At 40.8% G+C, this 20,771-nt stretch overlaps 1 protein-coding gene across 6 annotated transcripts in view; it reads left to right on the top strand.

Annotated features, from left to right (window-relative positions):
- The window catches only part of ston2 (stonin 2), a 153,019-nt gene that overhangs the window by 124,329 nt on the left and 7,919 nt on the right, over positions 1-20,771 (top strand). For all 6 annotated transcript variants that reach the window (XR_011351052.1, XM_069915971.1, XM_069915974.1 and 3 more), the window contains one exon: positions 20,165-20,367. Coding sequence is in view for 5 of the 6 variants with exons in the window: in XM_069915971.1 (XP_069772072.1) it covers positions 20,165-20,367 (203 nt within the window). In the remaining variant the exon portion in view is untranslated. The remainder of the gene's footprint in view (positions 1-20,164; positions 20,368-20,771) is intronic.

The raw sequence follows: 20,771 nt of genomic DNA on the forward strand, positions 1-20,771 counted from the left end.
GGTCGAGGCGGGATCATTGGTTATATTTAAGGAAAGACTGGATCGTTACATGGATAGGAGAGGACTGGAGGGGTATGGACCGGGTGCTGGTCAGTGGGACTAGGAGGGTGGGGATTTGTTACGGCATGGACTAGTAGGGCCGAACTATGGTTATATTGTACTGTAAAACAACAATGAAATATTAAATTGTCTCCAGACACACACCAAACTAAATAACTCTTGCCAAGTAGATGATTAAGAAATTCGTAACAATGTCTTTGATACAGAAAAGTATTTTCATAGAACTTAGATAAAATTTACTTTGATTTATCATCTTAAAGTTTGCAATCCTATGTTAAACCATATAACCATATAACCACTTACAGCACAGAACAGGCCAGTTCGCCCCTACTAGTCCATGCCATAACAAATCCCCACCCTCCTAGTCCCACTGACCAGCACCCGGTCCATACCCCTCCAGTCCTCTTTTATCCATGTAACTATCTCGTCTTTCCTTAAATGTAACCAATGATCCCGCCTCGACCATGTCTGCCGGAAGCTCATTCCACATCCCTACCACCCTTTGCGTAAAGAAATTTCCCCTCATGTTCCCCTTATAATTTTCCCCCTTCAATCTTAAACCATGCCCTCTAGTTTGAATCTCCCCCACTCTTAATTGAAAAAGCCTATCCACGTTTACTCTGTCTGTCCCTTTTAAAATCTTAAACACCTCGATCAAGTCCCCTCTCAATCTTCTACGCTCCAGAGAAAAAAGCCCCAGTCTGCACAACCTTTCCCTGTAACTCAGACCCTGAAATCCTGTCAACATTCTCGTGAACCTTCTCTGCACTCTCTCTATTTTGTTTATATCTTTCCTATAATTTGGTGACCAAAACTGTACAGAGTACTCCAAATTTGGCCTCACCAATGCCTTGTACAATTTCATCATAACCTCCCTACTCTTGAATTCAATACTCCGATTTTTGAAGGCCAACATTCCAAATGCCTTCTTCACCACACCATCTACCTGAGTATCAGCCTTGAGGGTACTATTTACCATCACTCCTAAATCCCTTTGTTGCTCTGCACATCTCAATAGCCGACCATTTAATGCATATGACCTATTTAGATTTGCAAAGAATGTAAAGAATTTGTATATTCTCCCCGTGTCTGCATGGGTTTTCCCCAGGGGCTCCGGTTTCCCCCACATTTCAAAATAGACTAGGTTTATCAGTCACTTGGGTGTAATGGGGCAGCACAATCTCTTGGGCCGAAAAGGCCTGCTACTGTGCTGTATGTCTAAATTTAAAATTAATGGAAATGTAAAGAAGGAGACTTTGTTTAACAAAATGCGAGACATTCCATTGCACCCACCGCATAAGACTTCACTTTCCTTGCAGGACTTGTATTGCACATTTTTGTACCGGTATTTGCAAATTTGGGCTGCCTCTTCAGAGGTGGTCCCCATTGGTTTTTTGCCTATATAAACTCAGCTTATGACTGATGAAAGAGTTAATGCCTTTCTCCAATTTTCTTTGAACTTAGGTGCTTATTGCAGCATTTTTTTTTAGGTGACTATGATTAGCAGCCAGAATCGGAGGAATACGAGGATTTAAGAGATAATGAAGGGAAAGAAATTGAATCACATAGCACTGGGTCCCCCTCATTCTTCCCCTCCTACCTCTTTACCTCTAACCCTGTATTCCTTCTTCTATCTTTCACCTTCCACAACATTACATCTGTTTAGAAAATATGTTGTCCCCAATCCCAACTTGGTTTTATGTTCTCTTCTGCTCTGCCAGTGCCTGACAATGGAAGAAACCCAATGCAACATTTTCAAGTAAAAGAATTGCACATTACAGCCAAATCTGGCGTTGTTCCACTGCAGCAATCGCATTCCAATTTTAGATTGGTGTAATTTCTAGGCTGTGATGCTTTAAGACAATAATTTCAGAGTGTCTTGGTGAAATGATTAAAATCAGAGTTGTGCAAGGAGCAGATTTTTGTTTTAGACATTCTGCATCCTATAACCCTGTACATTTTTGGAAAGTTGGAGGAAACCAGACCACCCAAAAGAAGCTCACACAGACATAGGGAGAACATATAGACTGCTTACAGGCAGTGCCTGATTCGATCCCAGGTTGCTGGTGCAGTAATCTTTGGCTTGGCTTCGCGGACGAAGATTTATGGAGGGGGTAAAAGTCCACGTCAGCTGCAGGCTCGTTTATGGCTGACAAGTCCGATGCGGGACAGGCAGACACGGTTGCAGCGGCTGCAGGGGAAAATTGGTTGGTTGGGGTTGGGTGTTGGGTTTTTCCTCCTTTGCCTTTTGTCAGTGAGGTGGGCTCTGCGGTCTTCTTCAAAGGAGGTTGCTGCCCGCCAAACTGTGAGGCGCCAAGATGCACGGTTTGAGGCGATATCAGCCCACTGGTGGTGGTCAATGTGGCAGGCACCAAGAGATTTCTTTAGGCAGTCCTTGTACCTTTTCTTTGGTGCACCTCTGTCACGGTGGCCAGTGGAGAGCTCGCCATATAACACGATCTTGGGAAGGCGATGGTCCTCCATTCTGGAGACGTGACCCATCCAGCGCAGCTGGATCTTCAGCAGCGTGGACTCGATGCTGTCGACCTCTGCCATCTCGAGTACTTCGACGTTAGGGATGAAAGCGCTCCAATGGATGTTGAGGATGGAGCGGAGACAACGCTGGTGCTGTGCTAACCGCTTACAGAAGTGCTAAAAGGGTTTTAAAGGAGCTGACCAAGATGGTGAGACGAGGATGTAGAAGAATTTAAAACTGAATTTGAGAATTTTAACATTCAGATTGTGATCAGTGGATAATTGATGTGAGTTAGAATATGGTCAATGGGGTTTTGGGTTGCGGGGGAAAAAAAGAGGCATTAATACTCATCTGCAGAGGTAACAATGGGATGAGCATGAATTTCATCAGTGGAACATCTGAGGCAGGCAGAGAAACAGGTGATATGTCTGAGGTGATTTAAAGAAGGATATACTCTCTTTAAGGCTGTGCAGAGGATTACTAGGTTGACATGAGGGGGACTGATGTATGGAGAGAAGTTGAGCAGGTTTGGCCCATAGACTCATTGGAGTTTATTAGAATGAGAAATAATCTAGACTGGAACAAACAATTCAATGGGCTTGACAGGGTGGATGCTGAGATTTCCCCCAGTGGGGGACTCTAGAACTGGGCAAATAATTTCAGAATACATGGTGGCCCATTTAATAAAGAGATGAGAAGGTTTCTTATCTGAGTGTTGTGACTCCTGAGAATTTTCTACTCCGGAGGCCTTTGAATATGAAGTCCTTCAGAGTTACTGGATATTTGAACTATAAGTGGAATGGAAAGGGAGTGTGCTTTTGAGGACAAGATTCAATGGCAGAATGGGCTATAGTTGTTGAATTTTGAGCACCTCCTGCCCCTATTTATTATGTGACTTGCACCTTAAGTTCTGACCAGATGTCTTTTAAATGATGGTGTGCCTGTGGTATTCAGGGTGAACTGCAATCTAATTTATGATCTCTGAATGAGTGACAAGATTACCACTGAATGCCTACATCACTTTTGAAGGCAATTAGTATTGGTCAGGCTGACAGTTTATGATACTTGTTTATTCTTCTTCAGTGGCAGTAAAATAAGTCAGCTCAAATAACATTTAGTTGTATCAAGGACATGAAGGAACTTCAGAGAACTTTCAACACAGAAGAAGAACATTCAACCCTACTGTGCTAATGTTTATGCACCTGACAAACCTGCTCACCAATTAGTTAAATTTAGTATTCTCTTTTAATACTTGTTCTCTCTTGTTATAGATTGTTAATTGCACTATTAGTATTAACCTCAACTACTCCTGTGTGATAATGTGTGTCACTGTTTGGCTAATTTTACCTGAATTATTAATAATTTTGATTCATAAACATCCCTTGCTTTTAGAATCTCGCACAAATGGAAAAAAAAAATTAATGTTTTTCTTCCATAAGACTTCTGTCAGGTTTCCACAATATTTTGTAGACGTGCTTATTCTGTTGTTTTAATGACAGGCAGCTGGGTAATAGGGCCTTTCAGCCCATAAGCCTGTACCACCCAATTACTCCCAATTGACCTACCACCCCGATATGTTTAGGATGACGGGAGGAAACCAGAGCACCCGGAGGAAACCCATGCAGACACGGGGAAAACGTACAAATCCCTTACAGAGAGCGCCAGGTTATACCCCCACCCCCTGTCGCTGGTGCTGGAACAGCGTTATGTAAACCGTACCACCCAATTTTATAAATTTGCCTCTCTTGTCTGTAATATGGAGGGGAACACTGAAAGGTTTATCTTTACAAATTTTTAAATCATAGTAAATAAATTTTGTAGTTCAGTAAGAATTTTAGTCCCTTTCCAAGTGTACTTCAATCTTTTCTTTGGCTTGGCTTCGCGGACGAAGATTTATGGAGGGGGTAAAAAGTCGACGTCAGCTGCAGGCTCGTTTGTGGCTGACCAGTCCGATGCGGGACAGGCAGACACGATTGCAGCGGTTGCAAGGGAAAATTGGTTGGTTGGGGTTGGGTGTTGGGTTTTTCCTCCTTTGCCTTTTGTCAGTGAGGTGGGCTCTGCGGTCTTCTTCAAAGGAGGCTGCTGCCCGCCAAACTGTGAGGCGCCAAGATGCACGGTTTGAGGCGTTATCAGCCCACTGGCGGTGGTCAATGTGGCAGGCACCAAGAGATTTCTTTAGGCAGTCCTTGTACCTTTTCTTTGGTGCACCTCTGTCACGGTGGCCAGTGGAGAGCTCGCCATATAATACGATCTTGAGAAGGCGATGGTCCTCCATTCTGGAGATGTGACCCATCCAGCGCAGCTGGATCTTCAGCAGCGTGGACTCGATGCTGTCGACCTCTGCCATCTTGAGTACCTCGACGTTAGGGGTGTGAGCGCTCCAATGGATGTTGAGGATGGAGCGGAGACAACGCTGGTGGAAGCGTTCTAGGAGCCGTAGGTGGTGCCGGTAGAGGACCCATGATTCGGAGCCGAACAGGAGTGTGGGTATGACAACGGCTCTGTATACGCTTATCTTTGTGAGGTTTTTCAGTTGGTTGTTTTTCCAGACTCTTTTGTGTAGTCTTCCAAAGGCGCTATTTGCCTTGGCGAGTCTGTTGTCTATCTCATTGTCGATCCTTGCATCTGATGAAATGGTGCAGCCGAGATAGGTAAACTGGTTGACCGTTTTGAGTTTTGTGTGCCCGATGGAGATGTGGGGGGGCTGGTAGTCATGGTGGGGAGCTGGCTGATGTTGCCCATTCAGAGCCAGCTCTTCAGCGCTTGACGTCCTGCTTTGCGGAAACTGCCAAAATGTTTGGCCTGGAAGTCAGCCTGAAGAAAACTGAGGTCCTCCATCAGCCAGTACTTCAATACATATCCATTTATACTCATTTAATTTGTATCTCTTCACAGTAGCGACAACAAAAACTAACCAGAATGTCAGAAATGCCCAAAATGTTTTCTTCTTGCACTCTTTGATTGAAGATGTTCACCTTTAAGTAGGCACAAGTAGTTACTCCCACAATAATTATCTGACTTTACACTTCAGAGACCAGTTATTGGAATTGGAGGTTATCCCACATCAATTCTGACCTTAATTTATTCTGCATTAATGCAGGTTAAGACTTCGTTATGAGAGGAAGTCCAGCATAAACCAACAAACAGTCAACTGCTTAACAAGATATGTTTCTGCTAGGATTAGAATATAGAATCACTTGGAAAAGTTTCAATATCGCATTATCAATTTTCCAGTATAAAGGCATTTTAAAGGTGATAGCTCACTTCATGTTAATGTCTGAATTTGAATTCTACTGGAGAGATTTGAGCAGATGGCCTGACACCTCAGCAGAGGACTGGGACCATGCATAAAAGTGTTGACTTTCAGAAGAGATAATAGTATGAAACTAAACCACTGTTATTGACTGGTGATATTTTGTTGCTGTCATGGGGGTGGGGTGGGGGGTAGGTGGTAAAAGATTCCATTGCATGAGGTGATTTGAAAATAGAATAGGCCCTTTTACACTGCCATTGAAAGACAGTAATTAACTGCTTTTTTACCATTTCACTTACCTGTGTGAATGTGATGAACAAGGGATGGAGAGTCATTTTCATCCTGATAATTGCTCGGCAAGGTAGGTCGTATCAGCTGATGCAAAACACATCGGCTTGTGTGTAAAAGGCTTACCGGCCTTCCAGGGACACCAATGCTATAATGCTGCAGGTCTCGACTCCTTTTGCTCCAGGATGCCGGGTTTCTATGTAAAAGGTTGCACTGACCCGGGTTTTCTTGGTTCAGTGTGAATGACTTGACCCGACCTGGCTTTTAACACGGATTGTTCACATGCCATTTAAAGAGGATCGCTGTGTAAAAGGGGTAAATGTCTTCTGTTCTCCTGGCTAACAATTATTTATTATCGAGGATCATACAACTATTGATGCTTATTATCATTTGAGGGACTTTTTACTGTGTGCCACTTAATCACTTTTTTTTCACCCACAGGCCAAGTGCTTTTTAAAATGCACTTTAACACATTCTGAAGACTTGAAAGGCACTACTTAAAACTGGAGTGTATTTCTGTCTTAAAATAAAATAGAAAAATACATGCACTGTAATGCATGAAAGAGAAACTTCAGTTACTCTATTTCATTACAATAGCTCTTTGGATCTAAGTACTTACTTATCTAAATACTGAGGAAGTTCACCAGTTTAATTCCAGACATGAGGTGGTTAACCTGTAAGGAGATATTGAGTCACTTGGGGCTATACCTGCTGCAATTCAGAATAATGAGAGGGGATTGTCATAGAAACAGAATAAAATTATGAAAGGGATAGATAAAATAGAGGCAAGAAGGGTGTTTTCTCTGGTGTGTGAGATAAGAACTGGAGGAGAGCCTCAAGATTCGAGGGAGTAGATTTAGGATGGAGATGAGGAGGAACTGCTTTTACCAGCGAGTAGTGAATCAGTGAGCCCACCTCACTGACAAAAGGCAAAGGAGGAAAAACCCAACACCCAACCCCAACCAACCAATTTTCCCCTGCAACCGCTGCAACCGTGTCTGCCAGTCCCGCATCGGACTTGTCAGCCACAAACGAGCCTGCAGCTGACGTGGACATTTACCCCCTCCATAAATCTTCGTCCGCGAAGCCAAGCCAAAGAAGAAGAAGAAGTGAATTTGTGCCCATATAAACAAGGGAGCCTGCCTCATTAAATATATTTACAACGCAGTTAGATTTTTGCGTAGTAGGGAATTAAATGTTATGGGGAAAATAGCAGGAAGGTGGACCTGAGTCCATGGCCAGATCAACATGTATTAATTGGTAGAACAGGCTTGATGGGCCAAATGGCCGACTCCTGTTTCTACCTTGTGTTCTTCAGCCATATTTGGTCCCCTTAAGTAACAGGTTGATCTAAAGGCATCGCATCAGTTATTAAACTTTCTGTCAAAAGCTAATTTAATTCTATTGTGCCCCTGTCCTGTAGCCTTCACTCCTCTTGCACTGAACAAATCAATGAATAAAAGAAACCATGTCTGCATTTTTCGGGTCTGAGTTAATGCCTAATTGTAACTCTGAACTATCAACAGAGATTGAGTTTGGTTTATGGGTTCCTTATAAAGCAGCTCTTTCAAAGTTCTCAAAATGATTGAAACTACATGTCCAGGCTTTGTTCTGTTTGTCATACTGTAGAATTGCTGGATGAAAACAGTTATGCACATTAATATAATTGAATTTGCCTGCAGTTATAGCAAAAAGCATTCCTTCCTCTGTTAGTAACAAGATGGGGGAGGGGAAGGGGGGGAATTGACAGGAATAGGCTTTCTGTATTACATTTTTGCAACATTAATACAAGTTGTTTTTATTTTTGATTTCCAAATAGTTACAGGATAATAGTGTATGGAAACTAACTCTTCAGCCCATAGTGTCTGTGCCCCTTGCCAGTTCACCCCTCAACCTTCTCTGCTCCAACGAAAGCAAATCCAGTTTCCTTCAAAGTGGTCCATCCAAGGAAACAACCTGGTGGAGCCAACATCATGAAGGACCCCCTTCACCCTGATCACAATCTCTTCTTGCCTTGAGACATAAGGTACTGAATCCTGAAGTCTCACACTTCTGAGTCAAGAGAAGATTTGGTCCAATCCCATCAGGCTCTTGAATCTCCCTGTACTACCCTAACTCTAATCATAAACTATCCCAGGGCTGCCAAAAGATTTGTCTGCAATTACTGAAACTTCACTTTTCTTTTCTTGCACTAACTATATTTATCTATCCTTTGATATTTATTACCGTATTCCTTTTTCTGTCTTGGCATATTGTGTTAATTGCATTTATACAATTGTAGCTGATGTATCATGTGTACCTAATTAACTACAGCAAGTAAGAATTTAGGTCTATCTGTATATTGTAGTTATGTCTGTGACAATAAATTTCCAGTAACATTGACAATAAAATTCCTTTGGATCCTGCATAGTTGCAGTAACAACTTTCCACTAGTGTGGTGACCAGAAGAACACACAGAACTCCAGTTGTGGTCTAATTAATACTTTATAAATTGGTATCTTCACCACCCTTTCATATAAATAGTGGCCCAATTATTGAATGGAGATAATATATACCTTCTTAACCAGTTTGACTTGTGCTGCCATCTTGAGGGAATCAGTGGTCATATTCATGAAGGTCCCTTTGTTCCTAGTATTCATTGTATAGATCCCATCCTTAATTGTCCTTCCAATCGTCCTATCACCTCACACTTCTTACGTGCTGTTGCTCTGTGTATTTACCAACTCCAATTGTTGATAACAATTGTTCCTCATCAGTCAGAGGATTGAGTAGATAAGTTGGTGAGGCCCCCATTTGGAGCATTGTGTCCAGTTTTGGTCACCAGGCTGCAGAAAAATGTCAAGCTGCAGAGGGTATCCAGAAAATTTGCCAGGATATTGCCAGGACTCACAGGCCTGAGGTATGAGGAGAAGTTCAGCAGGCTTAACCAGGGTTTTATTCCTTGGAGACAGGAGCATGAGGAGTAATCTCAAAAGGTGTACAAAAGATGTAGTTTTGTTTGAAATCCTGCGACTGTGGGTCTGCGCCCAAGATGGCGGTGCCGATAAATTGGCAGCAGGCCACAAGGGGCTGCAGACTTCACGGAAGCGGAGGAACGGAGTCGGGCACCAGAGGACAGGAAAATCCCCCCCCCCACCCCCATCTGAGAGGGAGAAGTGGAGGAGATGACCCACGGGTCGGCAGACCAGTGAGGGGACTCTGCAGCTAAGAGACCAGTGCAGGCATCAGCCTGCTTGGTGACAAGGTGAGGAACCCACACTGGCTGCTGGAAACTGCTGTCGGGAGACTTGCACCGAGCTGCGTAATGCTAGAGATTAGCTCAAAACTGGCTGGAGGGGTACCAGGTATCGGAACTGGGATGCGAGGAGGTGCTGAATTGTTCCTGTCTGTGATGGAGGTTTTGATCTGGAGCTTGGGTTGCCAATGGTTTGGACTGGACTCTGTGTGGCTGCAGAAACACTGGAGGCAAATCTATGGACACTCAGTGACTCTGGGGGGACTCTATTTTGCTTCTCTTTCTGACTGTAAGTTTGACTGTAAGAGGTGCTTAGGCAATTCCTGCAGCAGGCAAAAGAAATTTCATGTAATATGATACTGTTTTATTACTATGATAATAAATTGAATCTTGATCTTGAAAATCATGAGAGAAATAGATCGGGTTATTGTACAGAGTCTTCTGCCCAGAGAAGGGGAATCAGTTACCAGAGGACATAGGTTTAAGTAAGGGGTAACTGTTTTACAGAGGGTTGGGGGTGTATAGAACAAGCTACCAGAGGAGGTGGTTAAAGCAGGTACAATTGCAATATTTAAGAAACATTTGGATGGATATGTGGAAAGGATGGATTTAGAGGGATATGGGCCAAGCACAGGCATGTGGTACTAGGGTGGGTGGGACATTTTGGTCGACATGGGCAAGTTGGGCAGAGGTGCCTATTTCCATGCTCTATGATTCTGGCTATTTCTCTATGAATAGCACCATCAATTTTATTGTCATTGCAAACTTATAAATGGAACAGACTGTGGCCTTGGCAAATTGAATGAGAGCATGGGAACCTGAGCCCCTGACACGTCAGAAGGGATTATGTCAACCAGGGTCACAGTAAGTCAGAAGGGAGCAGGGGAACTGGGCTGAGTCGAAATGGAACATGGGAGCCAAGGCCCCGGCAAGTTATAACATTGCACAGGAATCAGAGCTCCTTTTAATCAAATCCACTTTAATCTTTCTCATTTGGTACATAATTTAAATTATACAATGATTGGAAATTTACATCAATCTTTATCCCTAAGTACAATTTTATCAGTCCATCAAAATTTACTAATTTGTCAAGATTGTTCGCAATTTCCTTCAGAAATTGGTAGTATTTCACTTTTATCCCAATTCACTTCATATCCAGATAATTTACCATATAATTCTAAACAATTTTGCAAATAAATTAAAGATTGATCCAGATTAGTTAAATATATTAAAACATCATCAGCAAATAAATTAATCTTATATTCATCCTGTCCAATCCTTATACCTGTAATATTCTCATTCTACCTGATAGCCTGAGCTAACGGTTCAATGACCAACGCAAATAGGGCTGGCGACAATGGACAACCTTGACGAGTTGAACGCATTAATTTTGACCATTTGTCACCACCCTTGATACAGGATTATTATATAATGCCTTCACCCAACCAATAAATAAGGCTCCAAATTTATATTTTTCCAAAACTTTAAATTAAAAAAATCCATTCGACCCTATCAAAAGCATTTTCAGCATCTAATGATACTACCAATGATAGATTGGGTTGCTGACGTGAAGCGTTGATCAATGAAACCACTCTAAGAATATTATCCGAAGCATACCTATCTTTAATAAAACCAGCCTGGTCAGAATGTACTAATTGTGGTAAATACTTTGCTAATCTATTTGCTCATAATTTTGCTATTATTTTATAATCCACATTTAATAAAGAAATTGGTCGATAAGAAGAAACTTTCAAAGGGTCTCTGTCTTTTTTTGGTATAACTGTTATTATTGCAGTCAAACACGAGTCTGGTAAAGCTTGTTCCTGAGTTACCTGATTAAGAACATCTATGAATACAGAGGACAGATCATCATAAAAAAACTTTATAAAATTCAGCAGTAAACCCATTATCTCCTGGTGATTTCCCATTAGGCATTTGTTGAATAACATTCTTTATTTCTAAGTCTGTAAAAGGAGAATCCAACTTTCTCACATCCTCCTCCTTCAATATTGGTAAATTTAACTCTGACAAAAATGCTTCAATAGATCCTTCATCTCGCACTCCCTCAGAAGCATATAATTGCTAATAAAATGACAAAAATTTCAACCTGAGGTTTAAAAGTAACTGAATTGTCCTTCCTCACAGCATTAATAATCCTTAAAGCTTGTTCAGTTTTCAATTGCCATGTCAAGACTTTATGTGCCCTGTCCTCGAACTCGTAATAACGTTGCTTAGATTTCTGAATCAAACGTTCATATTGGTCAATTTGCAAAATATTATATTTTAGCTTCAATTTTGTCAAAAAAGCCTTATTATCTTCTGTAGAATTCCTCTGAAATTCCTTTTCCAACTCTGCTATTTGTTTTTCCAACAACTGAGACTCTACCGGAAATTTCTTCTTTTCCTTTGATGCATAACTCATGATTTGACCTCGTAAAAATGCTTTCAAAGCATCCCATACAATAAAATTACTCCTGACTGTATTCTTATTCAAATCTAAATAAATAGCAATTTGATCCTTAATAAATTTTACAAATTCCGTTTTTTTCAATAACATTGCATTAAACCTCCAGTGAAAAATTGATTGATTAACTTCCAGCCCCGCACAGGAGATAAACAGCAAAGAATGGTCAGAAATTATCCTGCTCTTATATTCAGCTTGAGTGAAACCTGCTTACAAATGTGTTAATGCTAAAAAAAAAGTCAATCCTGGAAAATGAATCATGACGTGAAGAATAAAATGAAAAATATTTCTCAGTAGGATTTAATCTTCTCCAGACCTCTATCAAATTCAGGTCTTTCATCAAGGAAACCAATTGAACCGCTGCTTTCGATTTTTTTCCCAACTTTCGGAAATTTATCCAATAATGGGTCTAACACACAATTGAAGTCTGCCCCCCAATCAAAATATTCTCTTTAGCTTGTAAATGTATTGCTATGTCCTGGAAAGATGAAGCGGAGTTAAATGTAATTCGATGGCATAATGAGTTGAAGTTGTGTATTTATATGGAGAAAATAACATAATTTACATAATAATTATGATTTTTTTTGTCAAGATATGGATACCATATATGAAGAATATGAATTTAGTAATATTGTAAATTACTGAATGTTTTTGTTTATTTTTAATGCTTCCCTTTAGGGGTCTGTTGTGGGAGGGGGGAGGGGTGGGTTTGTTTTACTGTTTTATTATTAGACTACTTATTCTGTAAAACTTTGTTTATTCTTATTGAAAAAAATACGAAATAAAGTTTTTAAAAAAAGGAACCAGGCCTCCTGTTGGAAGGGAGCAGAGGTAACATTAGCCGGTGAGCCAGATGCCAATGCATTAGGATTTCCGAATGGTCATCTTATTCAATTATTGGAATGTAACATCTTGTGGCAGTGTTTGCAGCTAGAAGGAGTGGAATTGATAGGGAAATTAGCCTATTGATCAAGCTTGGTAAGCATAATGATGAATTTATCAGTTTATGATAACTTGTATATGACCTCTGTTCTCTTTATTTTCTGGTAAAGGCTCCTTGCTTTAATTGTGAATGATTACCAGAGGTTTTGTTTCCCACACCCTTTCTGAAAATAGCTTTTATTACAATAAAAAAAATTTCAAAACTTTTATTGAAAATCACTGTATTCCTTCTGGATTGTTGGTTCTCTGACCATTCATAGTGAAGGTTTTTAAACAATTATTTTGCAGAGGATTATTTTCTGATTAAATTTTCTTGGTATATTTTCTCCTTTCACTTACTTGCCTGATGTCTCACTGTGTAAGTAAGACTGTGAACATTAGGTCTGCTCCAGATACCTCTGGTATCCGGAATTCAAGCAACCGGGCAAAAAAAAGAGCAAAATAAATTTTAAAATAAACATAAATAAGAATAAAATAATAGGTTAAAAAATGTTTAAAATTGTTAAAGTAAATGTTCTCTGAATTAACATATAAATCTTTGGTTAAGGTAGGAGCAAATATTTAGCCAGTGGAATGCCTTGGTCATGCTTTGCTCATAGCACCACTGTGTGAAACAGCAATGGTGTCACCCAGGATGAAGAGTTGGTTGATGCCACTCGCTGTTGGGGTGACTCTCTTAAAGTGTCTCCATATCCCTGCTTAGTAAGAGTCACCCCAGTCAGAAGCTTTATCTGGAAACTTGCGGGGGGGGGGGGGGGGGTTTAATTACCTTCCTCATGTTCCCCCTAAACTTTTCCCCTTTCACCCTTAACCCATGTCCTCTGGTTTGTATCTCACCTACCCTCAGTGGAAAAAGCTTATCTATATTTACTCTGTCTATCCCCCTAATAATTTTAAATACCTCTATGGAAAAAGGTCCTGACCTGTTTAATCTTTCCCTGTAACTCAGTTCCTGAAGTTTGGCCAACTTCCTAATAGATCTTCTCTGCACTCTTTCAATCTTATTGATAGCTTTCCTGTAGTTAAGTGACTAAAACTGCACACACAATACTCTAAATCTGGCCTCGTATAAGACACTGGTGAGACTTATACTTTATCATAACATCCCAGCTTCTATACTCAATACTTTGATTTATGAAGGCTAATATGCCAGAGCTCTCTTTACAACCCGATCTACCTGTGATGTCACTTTCAGGGAATTATGTATCTGTATTCCTAGATCCCTCCAGTGCCCTACCATTTACTGTGTATGACCTTTCTTGATTTGCCCTTCCAAATTACAACACCTCAAACTTGTCTGCATTAAATTCCATCTGCCATTTTTCAGCCCATTTTTCTCGCTGGTCCAGATCCCTCTGCAGCTTTGAAAACTTTCTTCACTGTCCACAACGCCTCCAATCTTGGTGTCATCTGCAAACTTGCTGATCCAATTTACCACATTATCATCTAGATCATTAAGAAAGGAGACAAACCACAATGGTCCCAGCACTACTGTGTTGTATGTCTAAAAGTTTTTTTTTAATTAAATTTAAATTAAAAAAAATTAAATCACAACCCTGGAACACCTGTCCTCAACCTAGCGCCAAACTCCCTGAACTCTCCTTCACCCTTCCGACCCACACCATTAGTCCCCACAGCATCTGGCTGCTCACCCCCCCCACCCCCATCTGAGAATTCAATATCTCAGACCCTGCCACAAGATAGGAAACATACCATCTGGATAGTCGATCTCTTCCACAGAACCTCTTATCTGTCCCCCTAACTATAGAATCTCCTATCACTACAGCTTACCTCTTCTCCCTTCCCTTCTTAGCCAGAGGACCAGATTCCGTGCCAGAGACCTGAGTGCTGTGGCTTGTCCTTGATAGGCCGTTTCCCACACCCCAACGAGTATTCAGAATGATATATAGGTGCACCCCCTACTGACGAGGGTCCGACTTACAATTTTTCAAAGTTACGATGGTTCAAATCCATACTTTCAATTTTAAATTCCGACCTGTTCCCGTGCTTGCAATATTTGGGTTGCTACTCTCTTGCAATACTGGGCAACGGCAGAGTATCATGGGCTTGCTCTCTTGTGATCCTGACTCAACACGCTCAGTCTTTGTGGTGATCGCACGAACGAGTGAAATTGATGACCCTTTCGGTTTAGCATCCCTACTATCCAGCAATTAGCTTCAGTTCAATGCTTCAAACATTCTTCATGCCCAGTGTGCTTTCAGCTGTGTACATTAATGATTTTTTTCAGTGGAATAAAGGTACAGGTAGTCCTCAACGTACGACCGTTAGGGACAAAAAGTTTGGTCATAACTCGAATTGGTCATGTCAGATTTGCATGTCTTGACGAGGTATTAAAGCAATTTTTCAAAACAATTTCAACAAATGAACCTTTAATGAAGAATCTCGGCATATATAGTTATTTTTAAAAAATTTTGGACATAGGTAACTCGCTTAGGTCAAAAGTTGAGGTGTACTTGTATTCAAATTTTATTATTAAAAAATGGAAGGTGTGGTATTCTTTTGAAACTTAACCATATAACCACTTACAGCACAGAACAGGCCAGTTCGGCCCTACTAGTCCATGCCGTAACAAATCTCCACCCTCCTAGTCCCACTGACCAGCACCCGGTCCATAGCCCTCCAGTCCTCTCCTATCCATGTAACTATCCAGTCTTTCCATAAATGTAACCAATGATCCTGCCTCAACCACGTCTGCCGGAAGCTCATTCCACATCCCCACCACCCTTTGCGTAAAGAAATTTCCCCACATGTTCCCCTTATAATTTTCCCCCTTCAATCTTAAACCATGCCCTCTAGTTTGAATCTCCCCCACTCTTAATTGAAAAAACCTATCCACATTTACTCTGTCTGTCCCTTTTAAAATCTTAAACACCTCTATCAAGTCCCCTCTCAATCTTCTACGCTCCAGAGAAAAAAGCCCCAGTCTGCACAACCTTTCCCTGTAACTCAGACCCTGAAATCCTGTCAACATTCTCGTGAACCTTCTCTGCACTCTCTCTATTTTGTTTATATCTTTCCTATAATTTGATGACCAAAACTGTACACAGTACTCCAAATTTGGCCTCACCAATGCCTTGTACAATTTCATCATAACCTCCCTACTCTTGAATTCAATGCTCCGATTTATGAAGGCCAACATTCCAAATGCCTTCTTCACCACACCATCTACCTGAGTATCAGCCTTGAGGGTACTATTTACCACAACTCCTAAATCCCTTTGTTGCTCTGCACTCCTCAATAGCCTACCATTTAATGCATATGACCTATTTAGATTTGCTGGAACGTAACCTGATTGTAAGTTGAGGAGCACCTGTTATTGAGGCCACAGGGGTGCCCTGCACTGCCCGTCTGTTCCCTTTCCCTCTCCTGACTGTCACCCATCTACCCACCCCCAACCCCCCCGCCTCCCAAATGATCTGGAGTTCATCCAACTCCAGCTCCAATTCCTTAATTCAGTTAGTTAGATGCTGCAGCTGGATGCACTTCTCACAGATTAACTCATCAGGGATGTTGCTGGCTTCCCTAATGACCCACATTCCCCTGCATTGTCTGCTATTCCCACTGTCTGCAACTAGAGGAAAAAATAGGATAGGGTGGCCCTTTCTTACTTCAACTCCTGCACCACCACCTCAGCCTCTTCTCACTGACAATGATTGCTCCCTTAATGACTACTCCGCTACACGGTCCCTCACTTTTATAGTGAGGTTTGGGTCACCTGACCTCAATTGCATTTCAACTATTGACCGCAATTGCCCTATGTTTCTTTACTGGGGGTTTACCATGAATCCTTTGGTTAGGATCAGCCAAAGAGGAAAAAAAATATGGGACAAATACATCTTGTAAGGAAGGAGAAGATGTGGAATGAGATGATGCAGAATATTGGAATTTGCTTTTGATAACAGCAGCAAAATGTTATAATAAAGTTCCAGTTTTGTAAATTGTTATCATTCCATAATCTAAGGGGATATATTTCATTTTAAATGATGACTTTCTTTCCTGAACAAAACCATGTGGCCACATTTCCAGATGGAGCTGTACATTTCTTTTGACCTGTGTGGAATTGGTTCACTTTTCCAAGATTCAGATCTGTTGAAACATGTAAGGTCCTTAGAGGGCATGACAGTAGATGTTGAGAGTTTTCCACTGGTGGGACAAACTCAAACAAGGGGTGCGCTTACAAGGTTATTTAAAATTAAGATACATAGGAACTTCTCACAGAGGATCTCCATACCTAGGTGTTGAAGAGCCTAAATCATGGATGAAAGTCGATACATTGTTGAAAGATTAGAGAATTGAGGTCTGTGGAAAAAGGCAAGAAAGGAGATGAAGTCTGGGGCAGATCACAAATTAGTGGCAAGGCAAGCTTGGTGGCCAAGTGGAGAAGGAGCAAGAAATTTACTTTCTTGTATTATAGTAGAGACTGACATCATCTGACATAATATCAAGAAAGTATTTTCAGACAGAGCGATGAAGCATATTATTTTTGTTGGGAATCTACCTGTTTCAATCAGCTAGTGATGAAGCTTAATTCGGTGGTCTTTCAAATAATTATCAGTAAATGCAATATGTATTGCACAGAAATACATAAAACATCCAATCGCTGTCTATTCTACATGTACTTTTTATTTGCTCACAGATACCTCGAGATCATAAGATAAGACCATAAGATGTTGGAACAGAAGTAGGCCATTTGGCCTCCACTCATTCCATCATTAGCTGATCCATTGTTCCACTCAGCCCCACTCCCCTGCCTTCTCCTCATAACCTTTGATTTCTCTGACTGTTTAGAGACCTATCAATCTCTGCCTTAAATACACCCAGCGACTTGGCCTCCACAACTGCTTGTGGTAGCAAATTCCAGAGGTTCACCATTCTCTGGCTAAAGAAATTCCTCCACTTCTCTATTTTAAATGGGTGCTCTTCAATCTCAAATTATGTTCTCTTGTCCTTGACGCCACATCCACTCTGTCCACTTCTTTCAACATTCAAAATGCTTCTATAAGGCACCCCCCCCCCCCAATTCTTCCTGACTCCAAGGAGTACAGCCCAAGGGCCGTCAAAGGTTCCTCATTTACTAATCCCTTCATTCCAGGAATCATTCTTGTGAATCTTCTCTGAACCCTCTCCAATGCCAGCACATCCTTTCTTTAGCAAGGACCCCAAAACTGTACCCTGCACTTCAAGTGAAATTTCATAGGGGCCTTCTAAAGCCTTAACATCGCATCCCTGCTCTTGTATCCTATTCCTCTAGATACGAATGCCGACATTGCATTCGCCTTCTTAACCACCAACTCAGTCTGGAGGTTAACCTTTAGGGTATCCTGCATGAGGACTCCCAAGTCCCTTGGCACCTCCGAATATTGAATTTTCTTGACATCCAAATAATAGTCAGCCCTTTTATTCTTTTGATCTAAGTGCACAACCATCCTCTTTCCAACATTGTACATTGTTTCATTTCTCACTTATTTCCCTATTCTCCTAATCTAAGTCTCTCTGCAGCCTCTCCATTTTGTTATCATTACCTGCCCCTCCACCTATCTTTGTACCCTTACTCTATTATTCTGGCTTGGCTTCGCGGACGAAGATTTATGGAGGGGTAAATGTCCACGTCAGCTGCAGGCTCGTTTGTGGCTGACAAGTCCGATGTGGGACAGGCAGACACGGTTGCAGTGGTTACAGGGGAAAATTTGTTGGTTGGGGTTGGGTTTTTCCTCCTTTGTCTTTTGTCAGTGAGGTGGGCTCTGCGGTCTTCTTCAAAGGAGGTTGCTGCCCTCCGAACTGTGAGGCGCCAAGATGCACGGTTTGAGGCGATATCTTTAATGATGTTCGGAGCGGACACTTTTTTCTTTTATTTGCCCCTGGGCTCCACGGTTTTAAATTTGTAATCAAGCAATTCACATGTAATTAAAATTCACATTCCAGATTTTATTCTAGATTATTTGTGTACATTTTGGTTTGACCACGTAGAAATTACAGCACTTTTTATACATAGTCCCCTCATTTCAGGGCACTATAATATTTGGGACATTTGGCTTTACACGTGTTTGTGACTACTTGGGTATGTTTAATTGCTTCATTGGTGCAGGTATAAGGGTGCTAGGCTTGCTTTGAAGCTTTTGGTCACCTTTAGAGTCTGCAGTTGCCATTTTTCAACACAAGGACCAGAGTTGTGCCAAGGAAAGTCAAAGATGCCATTATGAGGCTGAAAAACAAAATAAAACAGTAAGAGACATCGCCCTAATCTTAGGATTATCAACGTCAACTGTTTCAAATATCATTAAGAAGAAAGAGTGTACTGGTGAGCTTGGTATTGCAAAGGGACTAGTATTCCAGGAAAGGCCTCCACTGCTCATGACAAAATAATTTTCATCATAATGAAGAAAAATTCCCAGACTTATGTCCGACAGATCAGAAACATTCTTCGGGAGGCAGGTGTGATCTGTCAATGACTTCTATCCACAGAAGACTTCAAGAGCAGAAATACTAGAGGCTACATTACCAGATGCAAAAGAAGTTGGAATGCTTTGGATCTTGGGCAGTTCCTTTACGCCTCCACACTTAACACTTGCCATCACTCTGATACAGGTTAATCTTGGTCTCATCAAGACCTTTTCCCATAATTGTGCAGGCTCTTTTAAATACTTCTTGACAAACTCTAATCTGACCATCCTATCTGTGACTAACTGATGGTTTGCATCTTATGGTGCCCTTAAATGAGAGGACTATGTATAAAAAAATGCTGTAATTTCTACTTGGTCTATCCAAAATGTGTACAAATAACCTTGAATAAAATCTGGAATGAGCACTTTAATTACATGTGAATTGTTTGATTACAAATTTAAAACTGTGGAGCACAGGGGCAAATAAAAGAAAAAAAGTAACTTTGTCCCCAACATTATGAAGGGCACTGAACTTTTAATTACAATTCCTACAAGTGAAGTCCAGTCTCACTGATATTTATTTTTCTCATCTTTTATCTACTTGAACTAGTTCCTTCGTAATTGAAATTCTTGTACCATAATGCTCCAAAATCCATATTGATCAAATGCTAGACCTAGATTTTCACAATGTTGGTTTGTTTCCCCAGTCCAAGTCGTATCTTACAAAGTGCTCTCTAAACACTCACTTCCTCCAGTTGGATCTGAACATTCCACTTAGTGCATTAACCAAGAGCAAGTTAAGATTTTATTATGACCAATCAATGTTTCTTTGTCCTTGAGATAAAAACTAGAACTTATCAACATTCCAATAACCTTTACAGTTCTGCCGCAGGTAATCTAGTTTTATTGTGTGAATCTTCCATGCAACTTTTCTCATTATTCAGTATTCATATCTTGAAATTATATTAAATAAAGACTAATAATCCAGAAAGATCAAAAATGCTTTAAACTCCGTTGTGCTGATTATGAAATGTTGTTTCTTCAGCTTCGGGCCATCCACATTCTTTTTACTGCCACCTTGAACTGGGATCTGATCGGGAAGTGCCTGCTAATTTTGTCCACTATGTGGACGTCGAATTTGACATGCCCAGTACTTCAGCGTCAAAAACAGCAATTAGGTCAATCTCAGTGGCCAACAAGACGGACGTGAGAAAGTGGGTTGTTTACAAAGCTCACTACAATTATCAGGTAAATTCAAAGATATAATCATTTTATGGCACGTTACTATCTCAATTTCCTTGAACAGTGAGTGCTTTGTACAGAAGCTCTGATATATTTCAAAAGTTTAAACTTACAGCTCGCATTCTATTCCCTGAGTTTATTTTTATATAAATTTATGCACCATTCCAGCCATCAACTTAAACTACCCAGAAAATACAAAGGAATGAGCTTAATTCATTCCTGGAAAAAAAAATAGCTTTTTATTTCTTCTCAGAATGTAGTTGTGATATTTATTGCCCACTCCCTGCCTTGTTTTATACAAATGAATGTTGACGATTTAAGGGAACCATTTTGGAAAATATCTCATTGTGGCCTTGCCTATTTTAAATTAAATTTTGCATCTTTTGAAAACAGGCAAAATAATGGAATTA

The sequence above is a fragment of the Narcine bancroftii genome, chromosome 2, assembly GCF_036971445.1.
Source record: "Narcine bancroftii isolate sNarBan1 chromosome 2, sNarBan1.hap1, whole genome shotgun sequence".
Lineage (NCBI taxonomy): Eukaryota > Metazoa > Chordata > Chondrichthyes > Torpediniformes > Narcinidae > Narcine > Narcine bancroftii.